Source organism: Dryobates pubescens, chromosome 25 (genome assembly GCF_014839835.1).
Source record: "Dryobates pubescens isolate bDryPub1 chromosome 25, bDryPub1.pri, whole genome shotgun sequence".
NCBI lineage: Eukaryota > Metazoa > Chordata > Aves > Piciformes > Picidae > Dryobates > Dryobates pubescens.
Genome location: NC_071636.1, coordinates 1253245 through 1277098, shown reverse-complemented (window position 1 = coordinate 1277098; position 23854 = coordinate 1253245). Strand labels below are relative to the sequence as shown.

Below are 23854 nucleotides of genomic sequence, written 5' to 3'. Positions count from 1 at the left end.
GAGAGTGGTGCATCCCATAACCTGTAAAACATGCTGAGAACCAAAGGTTAGACAGGTGAGGAGCTGAGAGCAGATGCACTGAGAGAGCTGCTGCTCCCCTCCTGGCTGGGTCCCCTCCTGGCTGGGTCCCCTCCTCTCTGGGTATCTTTCTGGCAGGAGGAAGCGTGGTTTGGGACGATAAGTGTGCACAAACACCACGTGCCTGAGGTCCCAGCTCAGGCTGGAATCAAGCACAGGCTCTGGTTTTGAATGTGAGGGATGAAATGTCATGGCCTCTGATATGTTAATGATTCAACCTTCTCAACTTATGGCTGTTTTAGCTTTGTCATCTCCCCTGTGTGGAAAGGCTGAGGGAGCTGGGGCTGGGCTGTTCAGCCTGGAGAAGAGAAGGCTCCAGGGAGACCTCAGAGCAGCCTTCCAGGACCTGAAGTGGGCTGCAGGAGAGCTGGGAAGGGACTTTCTTGCAAGGGCTTGCAGTGACAGGACTGGGGACAGTGGGCTGAAGCTTGAGGAGGGCAGATTGAGACTGGAGAGTGGGCAGAAATTCTTTGCAGTGAGGGTGGGGGACACTGGCACAGTCAGGGAGGTTGTGGATGCCCCCTCCCTGGAGGTGGTCAGAGCTAGGCTGGATGAGGCCTTGAGCAACCTGGGCTGGTGGAAGGTGTCCCTGCCTATGGCAGAGGGGTTGGAGCAGATGATCTTTAAGGTCCCTTTCAACCCAACCCATTCTATGATCCTGTTCTTCCAGTTCCAGCAGGGGTTCCATGGGAGCCTTCTTCCTTGTTCTTTTGAAATAAAGCTGGCAAATCATTCTGCCATTGAAAGCCCCCAGCAGCAGTCCCAGTGCCTTCCTCATGCTGCTGGTAGCAGCCCCTCTGGGTTTGCTGGAGAATGTTCCTACTCTCCATTGTGCTTGGCAGCATGAAAATGGCTGTGCTGCTTTTCTGTTTCTCCTTACCAGTTTCCATAGCTGATAGATTCAGACTCCTGTCAGGACTTCAGGCTTCTGCTTTCATTGTTGGTTTAAAATTGGGATTTGTTATCTATTTCTGGCATTAATTTGTAGTGAATTGGTGGCAGTTCCAACTTGGTTCTGCTCATCCTGCTGTTCTATCTACACAGACACACACACAGAGACATTCTCCTGCCAGCTGTGCACCCTGTCAGGCTGTGCTGCCACTCACTGAGGCCTGACCAGGCTGCAGAGCTGGGCAGAGGGGAACCTCTTGAGTGTAGGGTCCTGCCCCTGGGGAGGAACAGCCCCCTGCAGCAGTGCAGGGGAGGGGGGACCTGCTGGGAAGCAGCTCCATGGAGAAGGACTTGAGAGTCTTGGTGGGCAAGCAGCTCACTATGAGCCAGCAATGTGCTAACAGCCTGCCAGGCTGCATTCAGAAGAGCATGGCCAGCATGTCAAGGGAAGTTCTCTTCCCCATCTGCTCTGCCCTAGTGAGGCCACAGCTGGAGTCCTGGGTCCACTTCTGGGCTCCCCAATGCAAGAGAGAGAGGGAAGAGTCCAGTGAGCCACTCTGTGAGGAGGAAAGGCTGAGAGCCCTGGGGCTGCTGAGCCTGGGGAAGAGCAGCCCCAGAGGGGATCTGATCAATGCTCAGCAAGGGCTAAATAGCACAGGACAAAAGGCTGGGGGCAGACTCTGGTCAGTGGTGCCCAGTGGCAGGTGGGCACACACTGGAAGCCAGGAGATTCCATCTGAGGAGGATTGTTTGGTGTGAGGGTGCTGGGGGCCTGGAGCAGGCTGCCCAGAGAGGTTGTGGAGTCTCCTGGTGTGGATAGCTTCCAACCCCCCCTGGCCCCTGTGCTGCTGGGCAAGCTGCTGGGGGTGCCCTGCTTTAGCAGGGGGTTGGAGTGGATGATCTCCAGAGGTTCTTTCCACCCCCCTCCACGCTGGGCTTCTGTAATGCAGCAGCCTGCAGGCTTTTCTGTGCTCTTTCTCCCCTTCTCTGGCACCATTAAGGCATCTTGTTTGTGACCTTCATGCTTACCACAGGTTTGGGGGAGAGTGAACTCAATGCTCTCTTCCCATTGATTATTTTTAGGCAGTGGGGTGTTGAAGCTTCCCAAGCTGTGCATCAGCTGCTGCTTCTCCCTCTGCAAGTCCTCTGTATCACACACAGGATGTAGTTATTGCTTCCTGCATTGGTGCCATGCTGCTGAGCTGATGGGTTTGAGGTCATCCACAGCACTGATAGTTAGAGATATACTTGTAAGCAGGGTGACACAGGAGCTGAGAGCTTGCTGAACTCAACTCATCAAATCACAGAGTGGTAGGGGTTGGAAGGGACCTCAGAGGTCATCTCCCCCAACCTCCCTGCCATGGGCTGGGACCCCTCCCAAGCAGACTGAACGATCCCAGCAGTCCCTTTGGTTTTGTGACTCCTGTTTGGGATTCACCAGCTGCAGGTTTTCAAACAGCTGAGTTCCCAGTCTTCAGAAAGTGAATTTGCCTTTGTTTGCCAGCAGCAGAGGAGTTTAACCTCATGCTTACACTTCTCTGGGCTTCCAGGTTTTACTCAGAAGTGAAGAAGAGCCTCCAAGCATCGTGAGCAGAGACGAGGACTCCTCCTCCCATCCAGGGCCTGTCATGGTGAGTAAGAGAGGTTTGCAGGGTCTGTTCCAGGGCAGAATAGGCTAAAACCTGCCAAGCAGCAGAGAATTAATGTACCTGTGTGGAGCTGTTGAATCTTAATTGTGCTAGACTAGGCTAATGCTTTTCCCTAACACCATTACAGGTCTGTCGTTTTAATCACTGTGTTAATCAGGGGGTGGGAAGGAGGCCTGGGATCACATTCACTTGTTTGAGTGAGTGCTGCTTTGAAAGCTCAGGAGCTGCAGGAGGTTGCTGACCCCTGAGTTCTCTGAGCACTTCATCCTGACTGAGCTCTTCCTCGGCCACTGATAGTTTGCTGCGTGGCGAAGCAGGCAGCAAGCCTCAGTGCTGACCTCAACCACAACATTTTGTTTCTCAGGATGAAGAGACTCAGCACAGCCTTGAATGCATCCAAGCTAATCAGATTTTCCCCAGGAAGCAGCTGATCCGAGAGGATGAGAACCTCCAGGTAACCACAGAGCCCTGGGGTCGGTAGGGTTGGACCCTTGAGGTCGTGGGGTGCAGCTGTCACCCAGCTCCCCTGATCACTGCGTCCTGAAGCACCACACCTACAGCTTCTGGAACACCTCCCAGGATGGTGATTCCACCACCTGTCTGGGCAGCCTGTGCCAGTGCCTGGCCCCCAGCCCGGAGTGTTTCTGGTGGTGCTGTGCCCCACATGCGGGACCCAGTATTTGACCCTGTTAAATCTCACCCTGCCAAGTGTAGAACCTCTCTCTTGGCCTCAGCCCGTTGGTCCAGCCTGGCTAGCTCCCTCTGTAGAACCTCCAGCAGATCAGCTCCCCTGTCCAACTTGGGGCCATCTGCAGCCTGAGTGAGGGTGCCCCTGGCTTGCTCACCCAGGCCATGGAAGATTGTTCTTCTTGGAGCTTTTGCCTGCTTTAGGATGAATTCAATACCATTATGGAGAGGCAGCTCTCCATTAGGAAGTGAGAGTGTAAACCCAGGGGCTTTTCAGGCTGCTTGCCAAGATGTGAGGTTCTTTTGCTCAGGTTCTTCCATACAAATCCCCTGTTATCCCTGCCCAAGCCCTTGCAGCTCTGGGAAAGGAAGAGAAACCGAGCAACTGTTGTAAGCAAAGGCTGCAATTAACCTCTGAACCAACCTCACCCAAGACTCTGCTTCCTAGCACTGCTGGCTAGGCTGAGTTCTCAGCAGGGTTTCATGCTGATTGTATGCTGTTGTGTGCAGGAGTGCTCGCTCCCAGGACACAGATCTGGGGGGGAAAGGGTCTCTGAGAGGTTTTTCTGCCCGCTCTGCAGGTCCCCTTCCTCGAGCTGCACGGCGAGAGCACGGAGTACGTGGGGCGCGCAGAGGACGCCGTCATCGCCCTTTCCAACTACAGGCTGCACATCAAGTTCAAGGAGTCTGTAGTGAACGTGAGTGCTCTTTGTGCTGCTGTGGCCATGCTTGTGTTCAGAACTCAAGCCAAAGAAAGAGGATTTAGGACAAAAGTGCAGTGGTCCTGTAGTGGAAAATTGCCTTTGTGAGCTTCCAAGCCCACGTTTCAGGGCAACCAGATACCTCTGGAGATGACTCAGCTCCTCTGAAAACGAAGCTTTGGAAGGAAACTTCCCATCACTCGACCTCAGGTTCTCTCTTCAGCTGGCTCTGCCAGACATTTGCTTTTCCTGAGCTCTCTGGATACTCAGCAGAGACATAAAAACTCTTCCAAAGGGCTTCTTGGAGCAGCTGAGATCATAGGATCCTAGAATGGCTTAGGTTGGAAGGGACCTTAGAGATCATCTGCTTCAACCTCCCTCCCATGAGCAAGAACACTTCTCAACTAGATTTGGGTGCTCAAGGCCTCATCCAAGCTGGCCTTGGTCACCTTCAGGGAGGGGACATCCACAACCTCTCTGAGCAACCCCTTCCAGAGTCAACCACCCTCAAACTGAAGAACTTCCTCCTAAGCTCCATGCTAACCCTTCTCTCCTTCAGCTTCAAACCATTCCCCCTTGTTCTCTCTCCAGACACCCTTAGGTGCAGCCTTCCTGCAGGTTCCCTTCAGGTATTGGAAGGTATCTCTGAGGTCCCCTCAGAGTCTTCTCTTCTCAGGCTGAACAAGCCCAGCTCCCTCAGCCTCCTAGCAGAGGTGCTCCAGCCCTTGCATCATCTCTGTGGCCTCCTCTGGACTCCTGCTCCAGCAGCTCTGTGTCCTTCTTATGCTGGGGACAGCAGAACTGGTTGCAGTATCAGAGGTGGGGTCTCAGCAGAGCAGATTACAGGGGCAGAATCCCTTCTCTTGACCTGCTGTGGCCACACTCCCCTTGATGCACTCCAGCACACAGTTGTCGTCTTGGCTGCATCCAGAAGTCCTTCAGAGAAGGCAAGATGCAGGCAACCACTTGCTCCAGGGTAAAGGAAATGGAATCCTGTTACAACTGAATTCCTTTTTGTGTTTTTACCTCACTGTTCTCTTTTTGGTTCCATTCCACTGGAGTGGCTGCCAGCATGCTGCTTGTGAAAGCCCAGGCAGTGGCACAGTGCTGCTGGATCCCTGGCTGCACCTGTGCTTCAGCAGAGCCAGGGCTGCAAGCTCGGCCTGCAGCGCTGCAGGCACCTTCTGGTGTGTGAATCTGCTCCATGGCAGGTTCCCTAGATCCCAGCACTGATAGGAACATGGCATTTGAAATGCCAAAACAAAAGATCCAGCAGACTGTGCCTAAACTGGGGGGATTATGACACTGGAAAGTGTTGACTTAGATTGATCCAGGGGACAAAGCTGCAGACTCAACAGCGGTCTCCTGGTGCCCATGGGAAGCTTGGTTCCCAGGCTGGTCTCTATTGATTGCCTTTCCCTAAGAAAATGTCAGACTCTGCAGCTGCTGAGGGTTTCTGCCTAAGCTTTGTTCTCCCTGTAAGCTAATTGCACTTATGAGAGAATGCAAATGTTAGTGTAGTCTGTGAAGCCATGGACTTGCCTTGTGGCCTCTCCCACAGAGCAGGTTTGGGGCACAGTCAAAAAGCCACACACCAATGGTCAGGCTGCCAAGGTGAGTCCTGGTGATGAAGGGAGCTTTAGGGCAAGCTTCCCCTTCCTTGGCCCTTGAAAATGGGCAGATGTTGTGTCTGGGATCTTCTTGCATCTGAGGCACTGTTGTGGTTCAGAGCCGTAGGTCAGTGCTTGCTTTGTGCTCAGGTCCTGGGGCTCCAGTTGTGCATCTTGCATGTTCATTGTGAAAGCAGATGCCCTTGGAGGGTTCCTTCCAACCTGATGCAATGTGTGAAGCTGTAACAGATGGTTGCAGTAATTAAGAGAATCAAGAAATGACTTCCACACAGACAGTGTTTGGAGTGCAGGATGTTGCTGTTGTCCCAGATGGTCTGACAGAGGAGGCAGGCAGGAGGCAGAGACCATGGGGTCCAGTTTCAGGTCCCTCTACACTGCAGTGTGACTGGCCTTGGCTAACAAGCTCTGTGTACTCTTAGAGGAGCAGCAGTGATTGCTTCTCCCTTCCTTTGTTTCTGTAGCCATCACTCCATGGCAAGGTGCCTGCAGGTAGGACTGATGGCTCTTTGAGCAGCTGGCTGACTGCTCAAGGGGGGTCTGCCTCCCTCCATGCTTCAGCCTGCTGAAAAGGGAAGGCTGTCAGCAGGGAGGATGTGGCAATGAAGGTAGATAATTGTACAGAGTTTTACTGGGGAAGAAGAATGGGCAGGAAGGAGATGGGAAATGCAAGAAGATCAGAGGACAGAGTTTGATGACCAGAAAAGAAAATGAAAAAGATTGATGTGGAGGTTGTTCTGGGGAAAAAAAGGCAGCAGATTGTAAGGAGATAGATGGTGAGCTGCATGTAGGCTGTCAGGAGAGAGAAGAATGGCTGCTGAGGAAGGGGCAGAGTGAAAGGGCATAGAGGAAAGAGGGACTTTGAGAGCAGGAAATTAAAAGTAATGCAGGAGTGGAAGAATAATTGGGATGGCAGTGGGCAGGGGCAAGAGGAGACACAGCCTGAATCCTGGGAGGAGGGAGCAAGAGGAAGAGCTGCTGAAATGAAAATGGACCTGGGAAACAACACCATGGAAGAGAGCTTGGGGTGGGGAGGAGCAAGGAACTGCTTGAAAGCATCCAGCCCAGAGGCACAGAGCTGCTGCAGGCAGTGCAGCATCCCCCTGTGAGGCCAGGCTGAGGCAGCTGGGGCTGGGAGCAGAGCAGCCTGAGGGCTTCCTCATTGCTGTTGGTAAAGATGTGCAGGGCTGGAGCCAGGCTCTGCTCAGGGCTGGCCAAGCACAGCACAAGGGGCACTGGGGGCAAGCTGGAGCAGAGGAGGAGCCACAGGAACAGGAGGGAAAACTTTGTCAGTGTGAGGGAGCTGGAGCCTGGAGCAGGCTGCCCAGAGAGGCTGTGGAGTCTGCTCTGGAGCCCTTCCAGCCCCCCCTGGCTGTTCCTGTGTGCCCTGCCCTGGGTGATCCTGCTCTGGCAGGGGGGTTGGACTGCATGATCCCTAGAGATCTCTTCCAATCCCTACTGTTCTGTGATTCTGGGATGTGTAGGAGGCAGCTGAATGCTACTGTCAATTTGAAGGCAGTCTGCAGTAGTTTGAGGTGGAGGTTCAGAGCTGTTAATGACAATGAATATTTTCAGCTTGTGGTGCCTTCTCCTCTTCAAAGGTGCTTACATGTGTCTAAACACTGCCCTTGATCAAGCTTCTGCTAGTTCCATGTGCCATACAACACAAGTACATAAACCTACACCAGTAAAATGGACTCATTCAGCAGCAGCATCCTGCAGGTGGCAGTTCTGATTGTGGTATTGATCCAAGCAGGTGTTCCCTAGGGAGGAAATATGGGAGGTCTCCACATACAAAGCACCTGAACTCAGCAGGCTGTTAGGGAGGATCTTGCTGAGCAGCTCACTTTTGACACCACTGACTAGAGTTATATTCCCAAGATCCCTACATTCAGTCCTGTAAGAGAGAGATGATCCTGTGAGAGAGAGATGATCCTGTAAGAGAGCAGCCTCACAGAATCACACCATGGTAGGGCTTGGGAGGGACCTCCAGAGATCATCCAGTCCAACCCCCAAGCAAGTCACACAGGAACACAGCCAGGTGGGGCTGGAAAGGCTCCAGAGCAGACTCCACAACCTCTCTGGGCAGCCTGCTCCAGGCTCCAGCTCCCTCACACTGACAAAGTTTTCCCTCCTGTTCCTGTGGCTCCTCCTCTGCTCCAGCTTGCCCTCAGTGCCCCCTGTGCTGTGCTTGGCCAGCCCTGAGCAGAGCCTGGCTCCAGCCCTGCACATCTTTACCAACAGCAATGAGGCAGCCCTCAGGCTGCTCTGCTCCCAGCTCCCAGCCCCAGCTGCCTCAGCCTGGCCTCACAGGAGATGTTCCACTGTCTTCAGCAGTTCTCTGGCTCTGTGCTGGAATCTGTCAAGCAGCTCCCTGAGGTCCTTCTTGACCTGAAGGGCCCAGAACTGGACACAATATTCCAGATGCAGCCTCACCAGGGCAGAGTAGAGGGGAGGAGAACCTCTCTGGCATACTAAACACAGCCCTTGTCAAACACCCCAGGAGGCCATTGGCTGTCTTGGGCTCAAGGGCACATTGCTGGCTCGTTGGCATCCTTCTGTCTGCCAGTTTGTGGCTCTGCAGCCTTCCCATTTCTCCCCAGTCCTGGAGTTCTCTCAGCTGTTGTCAGTCATCCCATGAGGCTTGGGGACTGCAAGCAGTGGTACCATCCTTCAGTGCTGTTAGACTCAATGTTCTCTGCTCTTCTCTGTCTTGTCAGGCTCCACACACTGCTGCAGCCAGTCAGTGTGAGGTGTCTGCCTGGAGGGCAGTGGTGCTGCACTGAGCTGCTCTGCTTTTGCCTTGCAGGTTCCCCTGCAGCTCATCGAGAGCGTGGAGTGCCGAGACATCTTCCAGCTGCACTTGACTTGCAAGGACTGCAAGGTCATCAGGTAGGAGGGGGTGCCTGGGGGTGACTTTGCTTTCCATGTGCTGTGATGTGTTAAGGCAATGGTTTTCTCAGGTAGTGCATTTGCTTTCCCTGACAAGGTCTCCTGTCTGATGCTGCACATGACAGCTGGGCCTGTTTGACAGCAGCATGGCAGCCAAGGGATCTCTTTCTGCTTGGTGTGATGTGGTGCAGAGGCAAACCTCAGTCTGAGCCTGGGTCTGAGCTGTCTGTGGTTAGTCTGTATCTGGGGCTAAACCACAGCAGTTATTCTAGTCATAGAATCCTAGAATGGCTCAGGCTGGAAGGGACCTCAGAGATCATCTCCTCCAACCTCCCTGCCATGGGCAGGGACGCCTCTCAACTAGACTTGGTTGCCTAAGGAGGTCTCATCCAACCTGGCCTTGAACTCCTCCAGGGAGGAGGCAGCCACAACCTCTCTGGGCAGCCCATTCAGGAGTCTCACCACCATCAGACTGAAGAACTTCTTCCTCAGCTCCACTCTAACCCTGCTCTGCCTCAGCTTCAAACCCTTCCCCCTTGGCCTGTCTCTAGACACCCTTAGGAGAAGTCCCTCTGCAGCCTTCCTGCAGATTCCCTTCAGACATGGCAGGCAGCTCTAATGTCCCCTCAGAGTCTTCTCTTCTCCCTGCTGACCCTTCCCCAGCTGAAATGAAAACAGATTCAGTGAAGCAGGAAAACTGATCCCAGTGCCTGTGTGTGGTGTGGTGTGGTGGCCACACTAGGTGCAGGCCTGAAGAGCATGGGAAGGAAGAGGAGCAGGGTCAGGAGGACTGCAAGCAGGAGCCCAAGCAGCAGGATCCAGCTCAGCAAGCTTCCCACCTTGTATTGAGTGTGAGGTTGCTGGGCTGGGCTGCAGCTGGAGGCCAGTGCCCTGGCTGACTCCAAACTGCTCATGGCCTGCAGCCCACAGCTGGCCTGGGCTTGTGTCCCAGCCACACCAGGACAGCAGCTGACCTTGGTTTTCTTCTGGGATGAATGTTGGTGTCCCTGCATTTTCCATGCCCTGCAGTCAGCTCCACTGGGCTGCTTCACTTAGCCACACAGAACTAGGTACAGCCCCTGCCAGCCACTGCTTGGAAGGAGCTTTGATGAAGGTGAGGGGTTTGGAGGGTGGAGGTAGGAGCCTGTGCAGTTCTAGTGAACCCTCAGGTCTGGAGAGCACCAAACTCCCAGTGTTTGTATCAGCCCTGGGGTGCAGCTGCCCTCCTGAGGGACACAGCAGCCTGTTAGAAAACAAGGGGCCAAGGTAAAGCCAGCTCTGCAGCCCACCCCCAGCTCCCATCACGAAGGGCTCTTTGTCTGTCTGTCCTTCAGGAGGCTTCAGAGCCTGCTCCCAGAGTTCTGAGCTCCAGCTCGTGCCTGCTTTGCTGCTGCAGAAATGAATTTTGATCTGTAAGCTTTAATTAAGAAGAAAGGAACATTTCTTTTTGATTAAATGTTTGCTGGCAGTACCTTTTGGATAATGAAATGAGCCCCAGCCAGAGCTGAGCACTCAGTGTTTAACAGGCCAGCTGCTTCCTGCCATGCTGCCATCTGATGAGGCCTGATTTTCCTTCAGAAGTAATATTTAGTTTAATTTGAATCAAATATTTAACTTCCTCTTCACTTGTAGCTCTTGACATTTAAGAAAGTCACCCTTCCTCCCTGCAGGGATTTGTTGTTTCACTCCAATTGGAGAATGAATACAAATGATTTGTGTTGCTGCCCTTCCTGCTACACTTCCCTGCAAACCTGCACCTGGGAGGAGCAGCACTGGGTGATGCTGGCTGGTGGAGGGCAGGAGGTGTGGGGCTGAGGTACCTGAGGTGGTTGTGAGCAAAGCCTCTGTGATGGGTTCACAGAACAGGTTGGCTTGGGAGGGACCTCGAAGATCATCCACTTCCAACCCCTCTGCCATGGGCAGGGACACCTTCCACAGAGCAGAGGGCTCAAGGCCTCATCCAGCCTGGCCTTCAACACCTCCAGGGACGGGACATCCAGGACCTCCCTGGGCAACCTGTGCCAGTGTCTCATGACCCTCACTGTCAAGAATTTCTTCCTAATCTCCAGTCTCAATCTGCTCTCCTCAAGATTCAGTCCATTGCCCCTTGTCCTGGCACTCCCAGCCCTTGTCAAAAGTCCCTCCCTAGCTTTCCTGCAGCTCCCTTCAGGTCCTGGAAGGCTGTTCTGAGGTCTCCGTGGAGCCTTCTCTTCTCCAGGCTGAGCAGCTCCAACTCTCTCAGCCTGTGCCCATTGGGGAGGTTCTGCAGCCCTCTGATCATCTTCCTGGCCTCCTCTGGACCCTCTCCAGCAGCTCCATGTCCTCCTTGTGCTGGGGGCACCAGAATTCAGCAGAGCAGAGGGGCAGAATCCCCACCCTGTGCTGCTGCTCTCCCTGCTGTGGATGCAGCCCAGCACAGAGCTGCCTGCTGGGCTGCAAGCACACAGCACAAATACACTGACTAGGAGCTGCCTGTTTGCTTGTTGTGGAGGCACCCACAAAGGAGATAACAGGGCTGGAGTGAAGATAGTGCTGGTTATTTGCAGCATTGACTTGGGGAGAATTCAGAGGGGAAATGGGGTCTTCAGGGGGAGCTGTATCTTGTGTGACTCTTTAGTAGCAAATGATCTGCTCTAAGCTTGTAGCCTGGGCTTGCTTGATAGTCAGTGATGGGAAATCAGCCCCTCCAGGCTGCAGATCCCCACAGCAGCTCAGACACATTTCAGGAGCTGAATGTGGCTTTTTGCCTTCCACCCACTGACTTGTAGATCTGTGCAGGTAGGGTGATAAGTCCTGCCCCCAGAGCATACAGATGCTGTCATCAGCCAGCAGTGCAGCAGCACACAGGCTGAGCTGAATGCAAATACTGCTGAATGTTTTATACCTGTAAAAGTCTGCCAGAGCAAAACAAATCACTGCTCTTACTGATTGCCACCCAGTTATGCTGAACCTATTCCACCCTTTGCTTCCTGAGGCCTTTGCTTCAGGAATCATCTTTGCAAAGACAAACTGATGTAAGTTTAGTGCACTGCTCTCAAGAGGAGTTTCTCCTGCTCCTTGTTGTTAGTCTGTAGTGCTTCCAAAACATTTCTTTGTGCTTCTCACCAGGGCTGGGAGAGTTGGGGCTGTTCAGCCTGGAGAAGAGAAGGCTCCGGACAGACCTTCAAAGCTGCTTTTCAGTGTCTGCAGGGGACCTCCAGGCAGGCTGGGGAGGGACTGTTCAGAAGCAAGTGTGGTGACAGGACAAGGGGCAATGGTTTGAAACTGGAGCAGGGCAGATTTGGGTTGGACAGCAGGAGGAAGTTCTGCACAGTGAGGCTGGGGAGACACTGGGACAGGCTGCCCAGGGAGGTGGTTGAGGTCCTGTCCCTGGAGACCTTTGAGATCAGCCTTGATGTGATCCTGAGCAGCTTGCTCTAGCTGGAGGTGTCCCTGCTGAGTGCAAGATGCCCTGTGAGGGTCCCTTCCTACCTGATGCCACCTGTGAAGCTGTGCTGGAGTCCCCATCCCTGAAGGTATTCAGAAGCCATGTGGATGTGGTGCTGAGGGCCGTGGTTCAGAGGCAGTGGCTCAGCAGTGGTCGTTGGATCGTGAGCTGCAGGCGAGGGCTTGGACCTGACCATCTCCAAGGGCTCTTCCAACCTGCCCAGCTCTGTGCCTCTCTGCTGCTGTGTTTGTTCTCCCAGCCAGCCCTCCCTGCAGGTTAACAGGCAGCTGTTTGTCCCCGGGGCAGGTGTCAGTTCTCCACCTTCGAGCAGTGCCAGGAGTGGCTGAAGCGGCTGAACGGCGCCATCCGCCCCCCCGCCCGCATCGAGGACCTCTTCTCCTTCGCCTACCACGCCTGGTGCATGGAGGTCTACGCCAGCGAGAAGGAGCAGCACGGCGACCTGTGCCGCCCAGGTAGGGGGAGAGGCCTCCCAGCGCCCTGCCTGCCTGCTGGCCTGGCCTGGAGACACCGGCAGCAGCTGCCCAAAGGAGAGCAGGGGCGGTGCGAGGGAGGCGGTGAGGGCCCTGCGGCTGCGCGGCCCTCCGGCGAGGCTTGGCCGGGCTGAGAGCCGGCCCCAGGGCAGCCTCGTGAGCCTCAGCAAGGAGAAGAGCAGAGCCCTGCATCTGGGGAGGAGCACCAAACTGCACCAGCTGGGAGGTGATCTGCTGGAGAGCAGCCCCAGGGAGAGGGACTGGAACAGGCTGCACAGAGAAGCAGTGGAAACTCCAAGCCTGGAAGAGTTGAAAGCCAGGCTGGCTGCGGCCTTGGGCAGGCTGGGGTGGTGGAAGGTGTCAGTGCCCATGGCAGGGGCATTAGAACTAAATGACCTCTGGGTATCTCGGGCCCTGAAAGCCTGCAGGCCTTGCTGAGCTCCAGAATGCCACTCTGCAACTTCCAGCATTGGGTTAGCAACAGGTTGTTTTTTTCCCCCTGCTGGGTGCTTCTCTGCCTGATGATTTAACAAGGCAGTGATGTACAGAGACAAGCAGCAGACAGACTTTCAGGATCATTTTATCTGCTCTTACTCTGATGCTCATTATTTTAGCACATTTCTTGCCTCTCTGAAGCTGGAAATTTGGTGCATTATTCTTGTCTCCACGTTGATTGAATGCTCTCTAATTCCTCAGCCTCTCTGCCCATCAATATTGTTCTTTATTGCTATTGTAGCTCTCACTTGTGTCTGGAAAATAAATGGAGCTCATTCCAATTCCTTTAATGTATTAACCCAGGGACTGGGGGGGATCTTGTGACTGATACTTGTGTCAAACACTCATTTAGGCTTTTTATCTTCATATCTGCAGCCTGGAGAAGGGAAGGCTTCAGGGAGATCTTAGAGCAGCCTTCCAGGACCTGAAGGAGGATACAGGAGAGCTGGGAAGGGACTTCTGACAAGGGCTTGTAGTGACAGGATGAGGGACAATGGCTTTGAGCTGGAAGAGGGGAGGGTGAGACTGGAGATGTGAGGCTTCAGGATAGAGTTTGGTGGTCATGGTAGTTGGGTTACAGTTGGACTTGATATTCTTGAAGGTCTTTTCCACCCCTCTTGATTCCATGATCCTTTGCTCTACCCATTGATAGGAAATGATGTTGACCTTCAGAAAAGAAAAACTCCTCATGTTCTCCCTAAGCCTGCTGGTGGATCTGAGCTCTTTGGCTGCTGTGCCTGGTTCCCATCTGCAGTGTTAGTGTTTCTTACAGGAGTTCACAGGAGCTGGGCATTCCAGAGAGAAAGTCCTTGTGGGGCTGGGACAGAGTCACAGATTGCATCAGGTTGGAAGGGAGCCTCCAGGGGCATCTTGTCCACCCCCCTGCAGGCAGCAGGGACAGCTCCAGCCAGAGCAGGCTGCACAGGGACACAGCCAGGCTGAGCTTGGATGTCTCCAGGGATGGAGCCTCCAGCACAGCCCTGGGCAGCCTGTCCCAGTATCTCCCCAGCCTCCCTGAGCAGAACTTCCTCCTGCTGTCCAACCTAAATCTGCCCTGCTCCAGTTCCAAACCATTGCCCCTTGCCCTGTCCCTACAGGCCCTCCTGAACAGTCCCTCCCCAGCCTGCCTGCAGCCTCCTTCAGACACTGAAATACAGCTCTAAGGTCTCCCTGCAGCTTTCTCTTCAGCTCTCCCAGCCTGTCCCCATAGCAGAGGTGCTTCAGCCCTCTGATTATCTTTGTGGCCTCCTCTGGACCCTCTCCATCAGGTCCATGTGTCTCTTGTGTTGGGGCCCCATATCTGGACCCAGCCCTGCAGGTGAGGTCTCAGCAGAGCAGGGGGGCAGGATCCCCTCTCCATCTGCTGGCCATCTCTGGAGAGCTGAGCAGGCAGAGCCAGCAGCACAGGCTGATGCAGAGCATTGTGGAGCCTGGGTGGTGGGTTGGGACTGTTTGTTTTCTTGGCAGTTTTCAAGCAGTGGTTGATTTTCTCTGTGGCCCAGACCTTGATTTGCCTTGGTTTGTGTCTGTGCTCTTACCACCAGGAGAACATGTAACCTCAAGGTTTAAAAACGAAGTGGAGCGGATGGGCTTCGACATGAACAATGCCTGGAGGATCTCCAACATCAATGAGAAGTACAAGTGAGTGTGGGCTGCTGGTTCACAGCCAGGGGGGATCTCACAGCAGCACTTCTGGCACAGCAGATCACTGCACATTTTTTTTCATGGAATCACAGAACTGGCAGGGTTGGAAGGGAGCTCAAGGCTCAGCCAGCTCCAACCCCCTGCCCTGGGCAGGGACACCTCACACCACAGCAGGTTGCTCACAGCCACATCCAGCCTGGCTGCAAACACCTCCAGGCAGGAGGCTGCCACCACCTCCCTGGGCAGCCTGTGCCAGGCTCTGACCACCCTCCTGGGGAACAACTTCTTCCTCACTGCCAATCTCAAATCTCCCCACTTCTAGTTTTGCTTCATCCCCCTCCAGTCCTGTCCCTCCCTGACACCCTCAAAAGTCCCTCCCCAGCTTTCTTGGAGCCCCCTGCAGATCCTGCAAGGCCACAATGAGGTCTCCTGGGAGCCTTCTCCTCTCCAGCCTGCACAACCCCAACTCTCTCAGTCTGTGCTCACAGCAGAGCAGCTCCAGCCCTCTGCTCAGTCTCCAAGTTCTTCAGTTCCTAATGAAGGAAGTTACAATGAGGGGTTTTCATTCTGCTGGGGGGGGGAAGTGCTTTGAAGCTATTATCTAATACTTCATTAGCTGCCATAATTTTGTGGGGCTTCGAAATAGCTCCTTCTGATGTGCTTGCTGGAGGGCTTCTGGGAGAAGTGGTTCTCTAATTGAAGAAGGGCAGCAAAGAGTGGAGTCTGATCTGCTGAAAGCCATTTCTAGTGGTGCCTTGTTCTCTAACCTAAGACAAAGACTTGTATTGAAATCAAGTCAAGTTGGTTTGGGAGAGTTGAGGTTGAGAATCAAGAGCAAACCTTTTCTCTGGTCCTGAAACCTGGACAGATGTGCACTTCTCTGCCTGCTGGAGCAGAGTGTGGTGTTCCTCTGCTCAGGGCTGGTAGAAACCCAGAATGGCTCAGGTTGGAAGGGACCTTAAAGATCATCTACTCCAACCTCCTGCCATGGGTAGGGATGCCTCTCAACTAGGCTTGGTTGCTCAAGGCCTCATCCAACCTGGCCTTGAGCACCTCCAGGGAGGAGGCAGCCACAACCTCCTTGGACCACCAGGACCAGCAGAAGGGCAGTTTGCTGGGGTGAGCAGCCCTCAGGTTGCTGATACTGCTTGTTTGTGCCTGTGTTGCTGCTTGCCTTCAACCCTTTGCACTCCTTTTGTCACAGGCTCTGTGGAAGTTACCCCCAGGAGATCATAGTTCCTGCCTGGATCACAGATAAGGAGCTGGAGAGTGTGGCAAGCTTTCGCTCCTGGAAGCGTATCCCTGCTGTGGTCTACAGGTGAGGCTCTTGCAGGTGGCACAGCTTTCCCTGGGCTGCAGATGGGCTGCTCCAGCAAATAACAGCTGCAGTCAGTTGGAACTGGGAATCTTGGCTTGTGAGGAAAGGTGTGCAGGCTCCTCTGGGCCCCAGAGGCCCCACACTGAGCCTGGCAGACCTCAGCAGAGGTCTTCAAGGTATTGCACAATTCTGTTTTTATAACTTATTCAGGGTACAGAGGGCCTGGCCTGCAGCTGGCTGTGGTTTGTGCTGCTTGTATGGAGGGATGCTGTGGGAAGGGCCTGGACCTGCTAGAGTGGAGTTGTAGAAGCAGGCTGGGAGAGGCAGCAAAACCTGGCCCAGTCCCACTGTGCTGCATGGTGGAAAGGTACCAAGCTGATCCATCCTGGGACTCTGGCTGAGATGAGGCCCTGCTGTTCAGCTCCAGAAGGATCCCAGAAGCAGTGTGGAGAACAGGACCTTGGAACAAAACACAAACTACCCTCAGGGTCTAGATACCAAACAAGGGTGGCAGGGGACCTCCTTTCCAAGAGAGCTACTGGAGAGAGTCCAGCAGAGGCTGAGAAGCTGCTGAGGGGCCTGGAGGAGGAAAGGCTCAGAGCCCTGGGGCTGTTGAGCCTGCAGAAGAGCAGCCCCAGAGGGGATCTGAGCAATGCTCAGCAAGAGCTGAAGGGCCTGTGGGGGGCAAGAGGCTGGTGTCAGACTCATGTCAGTGGTGCCCAGGGACAGGACAAGGGGCAATGGCACAAACTGGAGCCCAGGAGGTTCCATCTGAAGAGGAGGAGAAAGTTGTTTGTTGTGAGGGTGCTGGAGGCCTGGAGCAGGCTGCCCAGAGAGGTTGTGGAGTCTCCTTGTGTGGAGAGCTTCCAAAGCCACCTGGCCATTGTACTGCTGGGCAAGCTGCTGGGGGTGCCCTGCTTTAGCAGGGGGCTTGCACTGGATGGTCTCCAGAGGTCCCTTCCAACCCTCAGCATGCTGGGATTCTGTGACCCCTTGCATGAGGAGATGTTCAGATGTGTACTTAAGTGAGAGCAAAGTATGATTTGTTAGGCCTGATAGCTTGGGGCCTTTGTCTCTCCATCTGCTAGGTATGGAGTGTTCTGTCCCCATCCAAAACTCCAGGAGTGTGAGAGACAGCAGCACGAGCCAGCCCCTGACAAGCTATAAACTTGCTACCCCTTCAGTCTGAGTGGGAGTAATGGTTTGTGTCTGAATTCCAAGCACACGTTGTAGGAGCACTCCACATTTGCATCTCCTGCAAGTCATTCCTGGGGCACTCACCTCAGCTGCAAGTGATTTGATTATTTTTTAATATGAAAATGAAAAAATGGAAGCTGAAGCCATGAACACAGCTGAAGAAATGACAAATGGCCTCCGGTGAGGCTCTGCTGTGGCTGCTCCCTAATTCTCATCTGGCTCATACTCAGACTGCAGTGAAACTGTGTGCTGGGCTGCATCCAAAGCAGGGAGAGCAGCAGGACAGGGAGGGGATTCTGCCCCTCTGCTCTGCTCAGACCCCACCTGCAGCACTGCCTCCAGCTCTGGGGCCTCTAACCAGGAGGAGGACATTGAGCTATTGGAACAAGTCCAGAGGAGGCTGTGAAGATGATCAGAGGGTTGGAGAACCTCCCCTGTGGGGACAGGTTGAGAGAGCTGGGGATGTTCAGCCTGGAGAAGAGAAGGCTCCAGGAAGGCCTTCGAGCAGCCTCCCAGTACCTATGGGGGGCTACAGGATTGCAGGGACAGGATGAGGGGCAATGGATTGAAGCTTGAGGAGGGCAAATTTAGACAAGATTGGGAAGAAATTCTTTCCAGTGAGGCTGGGGAGACTCTGGCACAGGTTGCCCAGGGAGGCTGTGGCTGCCCCCTCCCTGCAGGTGTTCATGGCCAGGCTGGAGGAGGCCTTGAGCCACCTGGGCTGGTGGGAGGTGTCCCTGCCCATGGCAGGGGGGATGGAACCCGATGATTTTCAAGGTCCCTTCCAAGCCAAACCGTTCTGTGAACCTCTGAAAGCCTTCTTGGCCAGACAGAAGGCAGAGGCTGCTCTCTGAGGGGCAAGCTAAATTTAGAGAGCAGTAAAGGTGACAAACTCATTCAGCCTGGGTGGGAGGAGCAAATGTACAGGAGTGAAGAGCAGGGCATAAAACATCATTTACCCAGCTGAAGAGTTTGTGTGCTGTGAAATCAACTTGTGGCAGCAGATGATTGGCTTTAAATCCTCCTGGCTTCTCTGCTACTCCTTCCAAGTGACAAAGGGGTTGGTGTAGGATTCTTGGGAATGGTCAGGAATTGCTCCATCCTCTGTTGCTCTGGGGGAACAGTGCTTCCCTGACTGTTCAGGACTGGAGGTACTTTGAACTCCTAGAATCATTAAGGTTGGAAAAGACCTTGAAGATGGAGTCCAACCATAACCCAGTTATTAATGACCATGAAACTATATCCTGAAGCACCACATCTACAGCTTCTTGAGCACCCCCAGGGTTGGTGACTCCACAACCTCTCTGGGCAGCCTGCTTCAGCACCCTCACACCTAAAAAGTTTCTCCTCATGTTGAGGTGGAACATCCTGGGTTCCAGCTTAGCCCTGTTGTTCCTTGTCCTATCACAGGGCAGCACCCAGGAGAGCCTGGCACCTTCCTCTTGCCCCCCACCCCTCAGGTATTGATGGACATGGATCAGGTCCCCTCTCAGCCTTCTCCTCTCCAGACTAACCAGCCCCAGAGCTCTCAATCTTTCTCTGTAGCAGAGCCATTCAAGTCCCTTCATCATCCTCACAGCTCTCAGTTGGACTGTGTCCAGCAGATCCCTGGCTCTGGAGCTGGGCAGCCCAGCACTGGGCACAGTGGTGCAGGTGGGCAGAGGTTCAGCCCTGGCATTCCCTTTTCTGGGGCTCCGGTGGACTCTGTTGTAAATTACCACCCAGCCTTTCCTCTGTCATCTTAAAAATCACAGGGAGATTGTCCCCCCACCCCCTCTTTTGGTTTCTTTTTCCCTTTACCTTGACATTTGGTAATGGTTTTTTCAAGACACCCAGTTCATCATCCTGCACTCTGGGAGAGCTCCCAGCAGCCGGGGGTTGATGACCCGTGTGATTGGAAGCCCATGGATAGTCCTCTCTCTTTATGCTGCCATAAAAATCTCCTCTTCTTACTTTGTGCAGGCATTGCTTGGCTGCTGAAGATGACTTTGGGTCTGTTAGTTTTATTACTGATCACATCTAAAAATCCAGGACGAAGGGGCAATGGCTTTGAGCTGGAGGAGAGCAAAGTTAGACTGGAGATGAGGAACAAACTCTTGTCAGGGTGCAGAGACACTGGAACAGGTTGCCCAGGGAGGTGTTGAAGGCCAGCTTGGATGAGGCCTTGAGCAACCTGGGCTGGTGGGAGGTGTCCCCTGCCCTTGACAGGGTGTTGGAGCTTCATGATCTTCAAGGCCCCTTCCAACCCAAGCCCTTCCATGAATCCATGAGTATGGTATGGAAGGAGCCACTCAGACCTTCGGTAGCCCTCCCTCCCTCTCTCTATGTGCAAGGACTTGGTGGATTTGTCCTTGTAATCTAAAGGTTGCTTGAACAGAAGGAGGCTGAAGGCTGTGCAGGGGTGAGCTGGACATCATCCACTTAGAAGATGCTTCACAGAGGGCTTTTTACCTGTCTCCTGATGATTCCCTCTGCAGCTCCTGGAGGGAGGCTGCACCTGGGTTAGGGAATTGGCAGCGGAGGCTTCGCTTTGAATTGCTTTCTCATCTTGTTTTTGGTTGCTGAGATCTGAGTGACACCAGCTTATCCCCAGGGACCCTGGAATCACATTTAAGCTATTTGCTATTTTTTGTCCCTCCTAGCAGTGTGGCTGGAGTGAGCCTGGTTCCTCAGGACTCCAGCATTACCCTAAATAGAATTGTTTGATTTCTGCTGGTGCAGCTGAACCTGGCATGTTGGTGCGGGCTTAGAGCCGTTAGGGCTTCCCAGCTATCAATGAACTCAACTTCTGGCCTAATGATTCTTTATTATTTGTGGTATAAATGGGAAACAAGAAGCCAGAGATGAAAATGAAAGTGTTTATGACCCTATGAAAATGATTCTGCAGGCTGCCAGTAATGAAATCTGGGCGAACAGACGGGGAAAGAAATGAGCTCCTCCGAGTGCTCCAAATAGATTCCTTACAGCCCTAATGATGGTTTATTTTCTTTTGTTATTTGTGCAGGCCTAGCAGGGAACTAGGTGGCCTTTCAGTGATTGGCACATATTTTTTTGCTGAACTAATTTGACATGAGCAGAGCTGTTTCTGGCAGGCTGTTCAATTCCAGCAGCAATAGATTTCCTCGCTCCCGGTGCCGTGGCGCTCGGCTTGCCTCGCCTTTGCCGCAGCTAATGCCCTGTGGCCCTCGTTCCTCTCAGCAAAAGGGATTTTATATCAAGTAATTACAAGACAGAGATGAAAAACCACTTAAAATGCCCTAGCACAAGCTGTTTGATGATTGGAAATGCTTGCAGCCAGGAGCCCGAGCCCCGTGTCAGCGCTGCTGCGGGGCGGCACGAGGCAGCCGCTGCTGGGCCCTGTGGTTCCGCTGCCGGGGCGGTGCTGGCAGCACCTGGCACGGCCTCGACAGCTCTGACAAGGAGTCCAGCACCAGCTTGTCACACCCCCACAAACACTGGTTAGAGTGTGAGGGGGCAAAAGAGTTGGGATTTACAGGTTTGGGTGGGCTTGCTTCCTGTTCAGGACTGTGCTGGTTGACTGAAGACTGGCCCTGGCTGATCCCCGCAGCGCCCTGCTTCGGGGGAGTGCAGCAGCTCTGTCGTGGCACACAGCTGGGGTGGCCAGTTTGCAATTGGGAAATCCTTTGCTGCATCATAACCTGTTGGAGCTGAGCAACCTGAGCTGGTTGGACATGTCCCTGCCCGCTGGGCTAGCTGACCTTGAAAGGTCCCTTCTCACCCCAAGCAGTCTGTGATGCTCTGCAGGAGTTTTCTGGTGCCACCAGCACAAGAAGGACATAGAACTGCTGGAGATGGTCCAGAGGAGGCCACAAGGATGATCAGAGGGCTACAGAACCTCCCCTGTGGGGACAGGATGACTGAGCTGGGGCTGTTCAGCCTGAAGAGGAGAAGGCTCCAGGGAGACCTTGGAACAGCTTCCAGTACTTGAAGAGGGCTGCAGGAGAGCTGGGGAGGGACTTTTGACAAGGGCTTGTGGTGACAGGATGAGGAGCAATGGATTGAAGCTTGACTCACCTCCAGTGAGTCACAGCTGGTGCCTAGAAGTGGTTGCCATCAGTGTCCAGGAGTAGAAGTTTGGGTTGCTTCCAGATGCCATGAGACAGAAGGTGTGCCAGGCTTCTGCTACCAGAATTGTAACATTCTTTGCAGTTAATTGGTTTTGCTTTAGTAAACCTCTTCCAGAAGTGAACCAGGAGTGAAAAGTGCTGACTTCCTCTTTCCCTGGCAGGGCACCAGCAGAGCTGACTACCCAGCAGGTGTTACACCACCTCTTTACTGCCTCATCTGCTGTTCCAGAATGTTCCCCAGCTTTCACTGGCCAACAGGCAACAGTGTTGAGCAAGACAATGCTTTGTTCCCCCTGCCTGACCTGGGCTTTGGCTTTCACCTCTCAGTGACTGTGTGGACACAGCGTGTTGAAGGGAAGCACGTGAGGTGTCCCCAGTGAGTCACAGGCTGAGGGGAGCTGCTGGATGACAGAGAGGTGCCAGCAGGAGTGCAGCTACTTGATTGCATCCTTTGATTCTTCCATGCCCTCTGTGGTTTTCATTCTGACTCTTCCAGTCATGCACTGCTGCTCTCTATTCTTTTGCAGGCACCAGAGCAATGGAGCAGTTATTTCCCGCTGTGGACAGCCCGAGGTCAGTTGGTGGGGCTGGAGGAATGCAGATGATGAGCACCTTGTCCAGTCTGTAGCCAAAGCCTGTGCCTCAGATTCGAGGTCCAACAGCAGCAAGTTAATGAATGGAAATTGTTCCAGAGATTTCTCCAATGGAGGAGACCTCTCTGATGTGGAATTTGGTAAGTTTGTCCCTGTGGAGGGCAGAGCTTTATCCAAAAGCTCAATCTCATGTCCCTGCTGAGTGAGATTCAATCCTTCATCAGGGGGCATGGAGTCACAGAATGGCTTAGGTTAGAAGAGACCTCAGAGACCATCTGCTCCAACCTCCCTGCCATGGGCAGGGACACCTCTCAACTAGACTTGGGTGCTCAAAGCCTCGTCCAGCCTGGCCTTGAACGCCCCCAGGGAGGAGGCATCCACAAGCTCTCTGGGCAACCCCTTCCAGAGTCTCCCCACCCTTGTACTGAAGAGCTTCTTCCTCAGCTCCAGTCTAACCCTGCTCTCCTTTAGCTTCAAACCATTCCCCCTTGGCCTGGCTCTGGACACCCTTAGGAAAAGTCCTTCTGCAGCCTTCCTGTAAGATCCTTTCAGGTATTGGAAGGCAGCTCTAAGGCCCCCAGAGCCTTCTCTTGTCCAGGCTGAACAACCCCAGCTCCCTCAGCTTGTCCTCATGGCAGAGCTGCTCCAGCCCTTGCATCATCTTTGTGGCCTCCTCTGGACTCATTTGAAGAGTTCTGTGTCCTCCAGGTTCTGTATGTGCAGTCCCTACACCACGTGGGACTGAGTAGACTGTGGCTTGAAGCACTGTCAGGAACCTCCTTTAGGTTACTCACCAGCTGCATGTCCTCCTCCCCAGATTCCTCCATCTCCAACGCTTCAGGAGCAGAGAGTTTGGCCATCCAGCCTCAGAAGCTTCTGATCCTGGACGCGCGATCGTACGCAGCGGCTGTGGCCAACAGGGCCAAAGGGGGAGGCTGTGAGTGCCCAGGTGAGTGCTGCCTCTCCTCAGCCTTCTGCTGTGCTCCTCAAAAGGACTTGCTCACATGTAATCACAGAACGGTCCAGGCTGGAAGGGCTTCCAAAGCTCCTCCAGTCCAACCTCCCCACGCTCAGCAGGGACATCCCCAACTAGATCAGGCTGCCCAGGGCCTCACTGAGCCTCACCTTGAATATCTCCAGGGAAGGAGCCTCAACCACCTCCCTGGGCAACTTGTGCCAGTGTTCCACCACCCTCATAGTGAAGAACTTCTTCCTGACATCCAATCTCAGTCTGCCCTACACTAGTTTGAAGCCACTGCCCCTCATGCTGTCACCTCATGCCCTTGTAAACAGTCCTCCTCAGGCCCTGACACACTTGAGCAGGGCTTATTTGAGCGACTGCAGGTGATGTTCTCTCTGGGAAAGTTCAGTCTTGCTGCAGTGCTCACACAGCCTTCACAAGGCCTGGTTCAGCTGGTCCTCAGGAGTGTTTGTCAGAGCAGAAAACTGGCTGCTACTGGTGTGCACTGAATGGGAGCTCTGTGGAATATGCTGATGAGCTTGCCCCAGCTGAGTCAAATGTGTAAACCAGAGGGAGATAAAGGTGTGCACTGTGCTAATCATAGAATGCTAGGGGTTGGAAGGGACCTCCAGAGACAGAGTCCACCCCCCCTGCAAAGCAGGACTGCTTAGTCCCAGATTGCATCAGATTGGAAGGGAGCCTCATAGGTCATCTTGTCCAAGCCCCTGCAGTCAGCAGGGACACCTCTGAGTAGAGCAGGCTGCCCAGGCCACATCAAGACTGATCTTGAACGTTTCTGCTCCAGCAGGTGCATGTCTCTCTTGTGTTGAGGGCCAAGAGTCACCTTGACACAGTGAGGTTGGGGAGACATTGGAACAGGTTGCCCAGGGATGGGGTTGAGGCCCCATCCCTGGAGACATTCAAGATCAGCCTTGATGTGATCCTGTGCAGCCTGCTCTAGTTGGAGGTGTCCCTGCTGAGTACAGGGGGGTTGGACAAGATGCCCTTGGAGTGTCCCTTGCAACCCACTGCAATCTCTGAATCTGTGAATTTAACACCTCAAAACTACCAAGTAACTCCTCAGTGCAGAGGTCAATTTCAAAGCAGAAAGGCA

General features: G+C 53.8%; 1 protein-coding gene across 4 annotated transcripts in view; it reads left to right on the top strand.

Moving 5' to 3' along the window:
• MTMR3 (myotubularin related protein 3) overlaps positions 1–23854 on the top strand; it is a 77730-nt gene that overhangs the window by 35593 nt on the left and 18283 nt on the right. For all 4 annotated transcript variants that reach the window (XM_054173331.1, XM_054173330.1, XM_054173329.1 and 1 more), the window contains exons 3-11: positions 2520–2600; positions 2983–3072; positions 3887–4003; positions 8444–8526; positions 12260–12426; positions 14484–14580; positions 15788–15901; positions 21714–21919; positions 22597–22728. In XM_054173331.1, the coding sequence (XP_054029306.1) occupies positions 2598–2600; positions 2983–3072; positions 3887–4003; positions 8444–8526; positions 12260–12426; positions 14484–14580; positions 15788–15901; positions 21714–21919; positions 22597–22728 (1009 nt within the window). In that variant the 5' untranslated portion in view covers positions 2520–2597. The remainder of the gene's footprint in view (positions 1–2519; positions 2601–2982; positions 3073–3886; positions 4004–8443; positions 8527–12259; positions 12427–14483; positions 14581–15787; positions 15902–21713; positions 21920–22596; positions 22729–23854) is intronic.